Source organism: Brassica napus, chromosome C7 (assembly GCF_020379485.1).
Source record: "Brassica napus cultivar Da-Ae chromosome C7, Da-Ae, whole genome shotgun sequence".
NCBI lineage: Eukaryota > Viridiplantae > Streptophyta > Magnoliopsida > Brassicales > Brassicaceae > Brassica > Brassica napus.
In genome coordinates this window covers 32351366-32363182 of record NC_063450.1, presented here as the reverse complement: position 1 = coordinate 32363182, position 11817 = coordinate 32351366, and the positions used below count along the sequence as shown (strand labels likewise).

General features: G+C 30.7%; 1 protein-coding gene across 1 annotated transcript; it reads right to left on the bottom strand.

Annotated features, from left to right (window-relative positions):
- Nucleotides 1-501: 501 nt before the first annotated feature.
- Nucleotides 502-3275, bottom strand: LOC106419118 (probable polygalacturonase At3g15720). The gene is made up of 10 exons (XM_013859879.3): nucleotides 3246-3275; nucleotides 3004-3123; nucleotides 2130-2267; nucleotides 1887-2030; nucleotides 1752-1781; nucleotides 1458-1665; nucleotides 1278-1359; nucleotides 1048-1156; nucleotides 832-945; nucleotides 502-729 (listed from the first exon to the last, which is right to left on the bottom strand). Exons 1-10 carry the CDS (start codon nucleotides 3273-3275, stop codon nucleotides 502-504), a joined length of 1203 nt encoding a protein of 400 aa, XP_013715333.2.
- Between the last annotated feature and the right edge of the window lie 8542 nt (nucleotides 3276-11817).

Sequence of the window (11817 nt, the reverse complement as noted above, 5' to 3'; positions counted from 1 at the left end):
ATTTTGAATATATTATTAATTATAATTTTTTTTCTTCACTGTCATAATTATTACTTATTTTATTTAAAATTAAGAAAATATTTTATGAATTTGTTTAAAAAAATTAAATTTAAAAAAAAAAACTAATTTTTGTTGACCAAAACCATTTTAATCCCATCATTAGTCACCTATACAATCGTATGGAAGTAAACCTCCAGAGAACGAATGTATGTTTCATTCTAAAAAAATTACTCGCGGTCATGTTTGCGAGTTATTTCCATATGTCTTTCGATTTAAGTTTCCTTTTTATTCATATGGTTTTATAATTTTCTACACACCAAAAATCAGACATGTTTTGATCGCATCAACCATCATCATGAATAAACCAACATGATCTAACACATAAAACATTTTATTCAATCATGAATACATAATAGTTGATAAATGATAATATACTATTACATTCATCTGATATATTATTCCCAATTTATAAATAAAACTAATTTGATATAAAAAGATATATTACTGAGTCTTCAAGCAACCATCATAAGCATTGGTTGAATTTCCATACGCGTTACTGCATTCAACTATTGGCTTATTTCCGTCGACCGTAGTAATATTAATTCTATCTAGAACGATATCTTTGCAACATGTGACTTCGCTGCAATCTATCTTTATAATCTCATCTTGTCGGGACGTTCCATGAAAATCCGTGAATGTCACGTTGCTAATCGCCACAGCTGATGATTCCTATTAAGTAAAAGATATACAAAAAATAAAAATAATAAATAAAAATAACCTAAAGTCTGCTTAGAAGTTTTATACTTTACTGAAAGAAAGAAAATAATTTACCTCTACGTCGATACGTCCCTTGTCTATATACTGTTGATCGATTATAATTGGATTTTTGGTTTCAGTGAGCATAATATCCATGAAAACAATATTCCTTGCGTATCCTTTTCCATTCTAAACATTAAAATTAAATACAAATAAGTAAAACAAATCTTATCATTATAATAACACTTCATTTAATTCTTATATAAGAAAATATAGTTAAAGATTTATTACCGGCCATGTCTTAATTCTCGCTCCATTGTTCGTGTCATTGAAAGTGCAGTTGGTCACTTGGACGTTCTCAACTATAGATTCTTCTCCATCTTTTCCTAAACTTCCCACACTATATATAATCATTAACGTAAAGAAAAAAAAAATTGTTATTAAATCTTAAAGTTAATATATATTTGATGGCATTAACAAAATCACATACAAGTTGGAAAAAAAACTAATCAAAGATATACCTTATTCCATGTCCAGGACCACATCGCATCCTTGCGATGCTGATATTTATACTTCCACTGTTTAAAGCTACACAATCATCTCCTGCAATGTTTTAACATATTGAAATACGAATAACCCTATTATACCATTTGAAATTGGAAATTTAGTGATTCCAAAAGGAGAGATATCTAACTACGTACCAGTTCCAACGATGGTGTCATATATTTCTACATCAGTTGATGTTGAAATATCAATTCCATCGGTGTTAGGACTATCACCAGGCGCAATAAGTTTTATTTGCGTGATTTTCACTTGTCTGCAGTCGGTGAGTGAGATATGGTTTCTCGGGCTATCGAATGAGGTTATTCCATTTATTTCAAGATTATTGCATCCTTGAAAATGCAATTGCTACAATAAAAAGAGAACCTTTCGCTATGAGCTCTTAGTAGCAGAATTTGAAGTCAATATAATAGAGAACAACTATATGTACTCACAGTAGGGCGTTTAGAAGCTGGCATATTGGCCTAGATTGAATGAATATGAGAAAAAAAAACATTAGACCCACATTTTCTGATTATAAATACAGCTAAACAAATTTCGTTTCTTTTAATATATAAAAAATATTTCACCTCCCAGAAAGATGAACCACGTCCATTGATTGTTCCTGAACCAAGGACCGTTAGACCGATGATTTTATTAAAACTGACCCACTCGTATGACTTAAAGTCTGACCATACTGCTTTGTTAAGAGGGGCGACAATCTTTCCTTCCAACTGTAAAGTTGATCACAAATACATTCCAAATGAACTCATAATTTTTTCAATAAATAAGTTTTCAAATGTATCTAAAAATTATAAGTCTTTCAGTGTTACCTGAACTTGTACAGATGGAGAGTTACAAGGACCTTGAAACACTAGAGGTTGTAGTAAAAAGGTATTATCTGAAGGAACAAGGAGGGTTTTATTACTCCCACCACTACTGCACATAGCTTTCCATGCTTCTACAAACGCCTTTTTTCCAGAAAAAAAGAAAAACAAATTTATACGAATTAGTGGATAAATAACTAAATATTTGTAAAATAATTATGATCTACTTGTAGGAACAAGTAACAATAGAAAATAAATAGTAAATATATGGCTTGGTTATTATATTTTTTTGGTTTGACTACAAAAAGTTTTTATACAAGAAAACCTTTATACAAAAACATGGCGCCAATCATGCTGGGGAATCATGGCCAATCCTTTAGCGCATTCATTTAATGAATAGAATCGCGATTCGAAATTATTTTGTTTGGCTTTTAATTACAAATTGTTTTATATCTTAATTTTTAACTTTATAATTAAAATATTATTCTGGATAACAACACAATATATATATATATATATATAAATTATTATTTTTTAAAGAATGTTTTTATTTTTGAAAATTTTATTATATTAGTTCATAATCAATTATCTAATATAACATATAAATTTAATATTATTAATAAAAAATTCGTTTTAATTATATGATAAGTTATATACAAATAAAACTATAGATTCCAAAATGTTTGTACTGCAAGAAAATTATATCATAATTTCAGTTTCATCATTTTGTTTTGTAAAATAAACATGATTCTAAACTTTATAGGCTTAAAGCTTCTCTTCATACAGCTCAAAATGAAGAGTTGTGTTATAATTTTTTTTATGAAAAAAAATTGAATATACTATAATGGAAAAATCGAGATAATGTTTTGCAATATTATACCTCTGAATCATCGGTAGTACCATCTCCCTTAGCACCAAATTTAAGGACATCATAGACTTGGCCATTTAAAAATCCAAAATTGACTAACGTCAACACAAACACAACACGTACTATAATTTCCTAGAACATCCAAAAACAAGGTCAGATGGAAATAAAAATATTAAGTAAAAGAGAAACTATATATATATATATATATATATATATATATATATATATATATATATATTTAACATCGTATGTACCATTATGTGAGGATGATACGATGATTTCATTGACAAAAGAAAAAGATGTTGATATCAGATGATTGATTGTAAGTTATTGTGTCTATGTGTGTGTTGTTTATGACATATTTATATACTTACAAATCATAGATGTAATTCTGAAAATCGCATATAGGGGATGTACTAAATCCAATTAGATGATTAGACTTAGAAGTAAATCTTTTCAAAAATTTAAGAAATATATTTCATAAAATAATCAAGAATATAAGTTGCAAGCGAGATAAAAATACATAAACAGAAAACAAAATGCATAGAAACATTCAAAAGTAGAATTAGATTGGATGTATAGTACAATCAGAATACATTAACCTAATGATATTTTTACAATCATCACTTATATGTAACTTAATGGAGATTGACATGGAAAATATACATATTTATATTTTAATAATTTTTACACTTTAATATATAGATTATTATTTAAGGTAAAAGATAAAATTGAAATTATTTGATAGCCCATTTCATTCTTATACTGACTTTACTTTCTAGTAAATTTTATGAAAGATAATATTAAAAATTATCTTTTTGATTTTTAGTAATAAAAGCAAAGATTTATTCTTCATTAGAAAACACAAGTTCTTCTTTCTCTTCTTCTCTACTTTTTTTTTATCTTTCTTGTATAAGACCTCCTTAAGGTTTTTTTTACTTTGAATTGTTGTTGGTTGTTTTTGTTTCTTTGATGTAATAAGTTGTTTAAAAACAACAGTGTAACCTTTCAGAAAATGATAATCTTAACATCTTACAAAAAAAAACAAATGTTGACTTATTTATGTGAATATATATTTTATTTTAAATCATTATAATGGACAAATAAAGCACCATAATTTGTACAACAATTTTTCTTAGATTCACCTCATCATACTCACCATTTTACCATTTTAATTACATAATTTTACAGGAGCTTCTTCACCCTTCCCGTTTATTTTTTCTTTATTTATAACTACAATATAAAGTTATAAACTATATATATTATAAATTAATAATTTATTTACCCTTGAAGTCTAACAATTAAAAATAGAACATAATTCAATATAGATATATGATTCTATTAATAAATTAGCAGTTGCAAATTTGACATTTCTAGAAATATCAAAAGTCGTATATTAGTTAATTATCTTATTAGTTAATTATCTTCTAAATGACATTTATTTCTAATTCTTTTTGGATGAGAATATTTTGGCTGAGGTGGATAGTCCCAAAAGCCTTGAATTTAGTCCCTTTTATATAATAGGATAGTATACTTCAGAAAATGATCTTTACCATAACGAATAACAATTTAATCCACTGAAAAGTAAAGAAGGATAAATGTCTTTTTAATAATGGTCAAATAGTCAATTACAGCATTATATTTTTTTAATTTTTATAATTTATGATGATCAACTACTTGTAAATATGTGATATTGAAGAATTTGACGGACAACAATTTCGTCTGTAGCATTCAGATCTACGGACGGTTTTGCATGTACAACATTTTTGATGAACATGATTTCTTCATAGCACACGAACATCACAAACGGTTATACCTATAACACTCTAAAACTTTTGATATGTTCTGCATCCTCTAATATTTAAAAAATTGCATTTTCTGGAAATCTAATTCCAAACCTGTCATAAAAACATTTAAAATTTGATCACTAGGCTACACTACTTCGGCAAGAAAAATTATTTAGAAGAAAAGAATCTGGCCAGATGGGATCACCTGATGTGACATAATATTTTCTGATTCTTAGTCTATTAAAACATTACTATTGTTAGATAGTGAAGAGAGTACCTTGTAATATCAACTAGGTAGTATCCTGAGCTTTGCGCGAAATGAGATTATTAATTTTGTTATTTTTAAAATATTAAAACATTAGTTAGGTTTACTTTGGATATCAGTTCGGTTTTGGGTTGTTTTCGGGTTATAATATCCTATTATATAACTACATTCTAAATCAATATTTATTTTTTGTTTGGTTAAAATGGTTGAGGTCTTTGATTTTTTGGTGATAAACGAAAGACTATTAGTATTTGTTTGGTTTCATGTTATATGAATTTTAGACAATCTTAATGTCAACCAATCGTTTCATATTATAATTTCTAAACGAATTCGTAATAAACTCAAATCTAGATAATTGTTAAAGAAAACAAGCGAAAAATTATAAAGACAAATCATTTCATTCTAATTTGGTTAATGGTGAAATGAAGATTTAAAAATAAAAATATTATATATTATGTCTGAATTAGAATCCTCACTTGTGATAAATATTTCGTTATGCCACAAGCAACAGAATACTGCTTCCACAAACGTATAATCTTCACCCTAATCATCCACATAGACTTGGATGGTTTCAAATCAGACACATCAGTTATCGCAACCATTATAGAACAATGAGTTAAGTTTCCTCAGGTTTCTCGTTTAGGTTATGACTAAAAAGAATGGGAGAAGTGAGTCTTACATAGATCTAATAAACCTAATTCAAGTCAAGTCGTATCTCCGAAAAATATAAATTAAATATCGTATATTTGTACCTTGCTCATCACACTTCGACATATATGCCATAAACCGCAAATGTGAAATATATGCAAATCCCCTATCGTTAATAACCTTGCCAATCACTCAATATAGCAAAATATCGTCCAAACACTACAAGAAAACATGTCTGTTGCAAGGGAAAAAACCGTCGCAATTCTCTTGCAAATTGCGATTTGCAAGGAAATTGCGAGGAAAACATATTTCTCGCAAATCCATGCTCGCAAATTAAAAACGCTCGCAATTATCTTGCAAATTAGCGAGGGAAAAAGGTTCCTCGCAAATTTGCGACGGAAAATGTTTCATCGCAAATTTGCAACGGAAAATGTTTCCTCGCAAATTTGCAATGGAAAATGATTTCTCGCAAATTTGCAATAGATTTAAGAAACACAGTTCCCTCGCAATTTCTCGAAAAATATTTAAAAAAAAATTATGAAATTGAAAAATAAAATAAATATATAGCATCTATATAACTAACAAATAATTTCACTCTTACCAAAAATATATTAATTGTATATATATGTGAATATGTGTACATATGAGAATATATCATGAATAATATAAATTTACAAATACATAGTCCTATATATTAAACCGGTTTACAACTTTTTTTTTTATTTCTTTTTTTGTTGGCACCTCACACCTGTTTACAACTTAACCTAATTTTTTTTTCAAAAAGAAAAAGTAAAAAAAAAACTAATAAAAAAAAAGACGCCGGCCGATGTCCTTCCCATGTCTCTATCCTTGCTTCTTCTTCATCACCGGCAAGAGTCACGAACGACGGCGAAAACTGCAGATTTCAGGGACCTGGTCAGAGGCGGTGAGTGAGGAAAGGCGGGAGAATCCGGTGAAGAAGAGAGAGCTTCAGATTTGGGAGGCGTTCGCGAATTTGGCAGTACATCAAAGGAGGAGATCTGGATTCGCATATGAGGAAGGGAGGCGTGGAAAAGAAGATGAACGGTTAAAGGCTCGTGAAGGATGAGAGATAAGAAGAAATTGTAGACTAGATTATGAGATGTTAAGGAAATAAAGATGAAGAATTGCAGATGAGGAAGAGTTAAGCAAGAAGAAGTGTTAAGGAGGAGACTCCGGGACGTGAAAGGAGGAGAGAAGAAGATTAAAAAAAAAGCATTTAGATATTCCACCAATGAGGAGAAGAGGCGGAGATTGAAACGAAACAGCATCTGAACCATTGATTCAAGTTTAATCAATGGTCATAGATTGCATCTATGCATTGACCAATGAGAGTTTTACTTTTAAAATTTTTTAAACATTTTAGTTAATGGTAGATAATTTAGTGGATGCGTTTGATTATATTTTGGCTTTATAACTAGTTTATTAATTAAAAGTAGATTAAAGTTATAAAGTTAAACTATAATTTATGTTTGTAAGAATTATATCCTACTAACTTTATATAATAAGTTTGCAAATTTTTCTATTTAATTTATACTTTAGTGTTTATGATATAAGATTTGGAGTGCAATTTGGAGTTTAAGATTTAGAGATGAAGTTTGGATTATGGTGTTTGCACTTTTGATTTCAAGATTTGAAATTAAATTTGGGAAATATTAATTTTGACTTTAAATTTAAAATTTAAAATTTAAATTTCAAAAGATTAGAGTTTTACAATTTTTATATATGTTTAGGGTTAAAATTTAATTTAGGGTTTAGGGATTTAATAGTCACACAAAAAAATGTGTCTAGTCGTGACTAGTTTTGGAATTTTCATTTTAGTTGGGAAAATGATTTTGCAAGGGAAATGCAATGGATCCCTCACATTGCAGATCCATTGCAAATTCATAAATATTGTATTTTAGGGCTTCGTTTGGGGTTTTGTTACGTTTTCGGTAAACTATATGTATTTATTGATTCAGTTCAAAACAAATAATTAACGTGCAAATATGTTTAACATTTTCCAAAATTTTAGTTTACGTATATGAGTTATATAAGTTATAAGGGTTTGGTCTTAATTACTTGTAATATAGTTTGAGATATTATATAAATTTTGAGTAATTGGGGAAAAAATGAATTTGCAAGGGAATTGCGAGGATTCCCTTGCAAATTCATCGCAAATTTGAGATTTGCAATGGAATTGCGAGGGATCCCTCGCAAATTCCTTGCAAATTCATAAGTCAATGACTTTAGGGTTTCGTTTGGGGTATTGGTATATTTTTGGTGGACTAATATGTATTTTGTATTTGTTGTTTGAAAAAATAATTGACGTGAAATTTTGTTTCAATTTTTTTTTGGAAACTTATTTGACGTGTATTTATTGTATAAATTATAGAGTTTTGATGTTTAGTACTTTGTAATATTAATTTTAAGTGTCAGAAAATATTTATCCTGTAAATATTTAGTTGACTGATATTGATTAAATTTCCAAAAATATTCATCGATGTACTTGTTAAACACAAAATATTTTAATTAATAATTTTTTACTAACTTTATTTGATTTTTGGAGAAAAATGATAAAATGTAGATACCATGCAAGTTCTTTGCAAATCTATTGCAAATTTGCAAGGGAGCTGTGAGGAAACAAGATAGACATACAAAATTCTTACAAATCCCTTGCAAATTTGCGAGAGAAATGTTTCATTGCAAATTTGCGACGGATTTGCGAGGACGCTGTAACTTCCATCGCAAATCTCTCGCAAATTTGCGAGGAAAAATTTTCCTCGCAAATTTGCGAGAGATTTGCGAGGATAATAATTTTCCTCGTAAATTTGCGAGAGATTTGCGAGGATAATAATTTTTCTTGTAATTCCGTTGCAAACCTGTCGCAAATTTGCAAGAAAAATTTTCGCTCGCAAATTTCCCTTGCAATCGGCGTGTTTTCTTGTAGTGAAACACTCACGCAGCGGTTCCCATTGGTATTACAACCACCAATTTTGTATTTCGGTTTAATAGTCTTAACCATGATAATATAAATTTTGTTTACGACAATTGATCCTTTTCAGTCTCTTAAATACAAAATCTTGCATGCATAAATAATCAGCCTCACATAATGAACTCCAAAATGTATAACATCAACATAATGTTGCACGTAGGATAATAAGCTATGACTGAAACAAAAGTTGTGCTCTGTGTCGAAAACTTGATTTCTTAACTGACAAAATCTTGCACGTAGGATCCTAAGCTATGACTGAAACAAAAGTTGTGCCCTGTATCGAGAACTTGATTTCTTAGCTGACAAAATATTTCACATAGGATCATAAGCTATAACATCAACGAAATCTCATCCCACATAGTTTTCGAGAACTTTATTTATTAGCTGCCTCTAGTTACTAATTAGCCGACCTTCTAAGTTTTTTCTCTGGGCAGTTAAGTGCTTCGCAACACTCCATATACAGAAAGGGGTCTTTGAATCGCCTTGACATATTTCACGTGAAGCGATTCTGCCGATATAAGCTTTTCCTCAGTTTGAAGCTCTACTCTCCTCCATTCAAAGACAACTTCAAAGCTTTAAACCTTGGAGCATTGCTTTCCATAGTGAAGGGAACCGTTGCGTTAATGCGATCTATTTCGGCATTACTCGTGACCAACGGTATCAGTCTTATATAGCACATGCTGGTCAGTCGTGCTTGAACCAATTAATCCAAGGAGAAGCATCTACAGCCGTTGCACCAGACTGAACTCGTCAAAGCCTTTCAAAGTAGCGACTCTCTTGAATGGTAATGGCCTCTGTTTTATTTTGGATAAAGCACTCTTGTTTTGAGCTCTTCATATCTGTTGCTGATTTTTTCGGCCCTTTTTAAGACTCACTTTCTCTTCTCTTTCTTGTACCTTTTGTCGAGATTGAGATGTCTCCTTTACAATAATGAATTTATAAAATCTTAATAAATTAGTTCAATTTTCAGCAATCAGATCTATGAATTGATATGAGCAAAACGAGCTTCTCATCATGTCCATCGGCATGAGCTAAATGATAAAACGTGGTTGTGTTTAATTGTAAGCAAAATAGAAGCTCTATTAAGGCGACACGTCAGCTTCCGTATTTTCAGAGTAATGTGAGGCCGCCACGTGTCAAATGTAGTGTGAAAGCATTAAATTACAATGCTTCTCTTTTAATATATAGATGATTAATGTGAAAAAAATTAGTTTAACCTTTATTTATTAATTTATTTCTAGATTAGCTATAATTTTATTTACTAGTTTTATTTTCACGCTGATTACAGCGTTTTACCACATGCCAATTAACCTAATGTGCACGCTACCACAATCGAATGGTATATCGATACATCACTTAAGGATCGAATCCACAAGTAAATAGTGATCTATAACACTAAGAATACACAAACTTTCCTAATCTAAGAAAATAGGAAGATGGATGATTGGTAACAAGCTAAAATCCTAGAAATATAAACAAGGTGATCTCAAATTCAATCAAGAAACAAGTTCAAGAACTAACCTTTCAATCAAATGCTAAGGATGGATCCATGGGCAAAGATAATTGATATAAGGTGATCAAGGTTCAATCTAGGATATTCAAATAAAACAATCAACAAGTCTGTAGGTCTAGAACTCATTCAAAGAGATTAATCCACTCATGTGACAATAATTCATATGCTAATCATGCATTAAACATCAACTCCCGTTGGCCTAACATATTCAAGCATGCATTGTGTTAAAGTCTACTAACCATCTAGAAATCCTAACATCAAATCTCTTTGGTTATTCAAGCTAGAGCAACACTAAGTTCATTCAAACATTTTAACAAACACCTTCCGGGAAAAAAAATAGCTTTAGGTCTAGATATGAGTGATCAAGTCTAATCTAGCATTAAGAGCACTTAGCAAACAATGTTAATCAAGAAAGAAGCATCATAAATATCTACCTAATTCACTTAACCCATGAATCACAAGGTCACTACTCAATAATCTCCATGGGAAACCTTAAACCCATGTAAGGATCAAGGCTAATCATGTTAATGAGAATAAGAAACACAAGTATAAGATGAATTACTTTTTAAAATGATTAAAAGGTTCAAGCTTTTACCAGATTTAGACAAAGTCTTGAGAGATAATGAGAGTAGTCCAACTTTTAAGTCACTACTCAATAATCTCCATGGGAAACCTTAAACCCATGTAAGGATCAAGGCTAATCATGTTAATGAGAAAAAGAAACACAAGTATAAGATGAATTACTTTTTAAAATGATGAAAAGGTTCAAGCTTTTACCAGATTTAGACAAAGTCTTGAGAGATAATGAGATTAGTCCAACTTTTAAGTCTAAAATGTATTTATAGAACTTCTAAAAACGAGTGGGCCCGTTAACAAATATAAAAAGCCCATAAAACAAATGAAAAGCAACCAAATAGAAATTATGGAGCGGCTTAGTATTCCCGCTGTCAAGGTCGTGTGAGATACATCGGTTCTACCTTCCCGCTGCAAATGGCGCTTGATTTCTTGTCCTCGATGTGGTCGTGTCTGAGTCGTAGAGCGGTTCATGTTCCCCACTGTGGATAATCGCTCCAGGATGTGCTGGGTTCCCATCAATGTGCTCAGACCGCTATACGATGTCCGCTCTAGTACTTTGTGATGATCTGAAAATGCGTTAACTTGCTCGAGTGCTGGAACGGTTTGGTCTCATCGCTCTGTTCATCCGCTCTATGGTCCGTCCGAGTTACAGCAACTTCAGCACCCAGCTTCCATGAAATCGCTCTGCATCTCGAGATTGGAGACCATCTTTAGCTCCTCACCGCCGCCGTGCTCTGCTCCATACCGGCTTCATCTCTGTCGATTCTGCCCTCAGTGTCACGTCGTGATTCCTCCACCGCTGTGCTTGATATATAGTGTTTTTAGTGACTTTTAGCATTTCAATTTATCTCATATTGATCATTTAAATTGCATATTAGGTGTACATATTGCATTTACATTCATAATTGCATATAATAGGGGCTAAAGTAGTAAAGTGCACACATGAGAAGTTTGGGGCTAAATCGTGAGGTCATTCTTACAATTTATAAAGGTTATGGGCGATTTGAAAACCATCAAGAGACGAGAGACCCATTGTGAAATTATA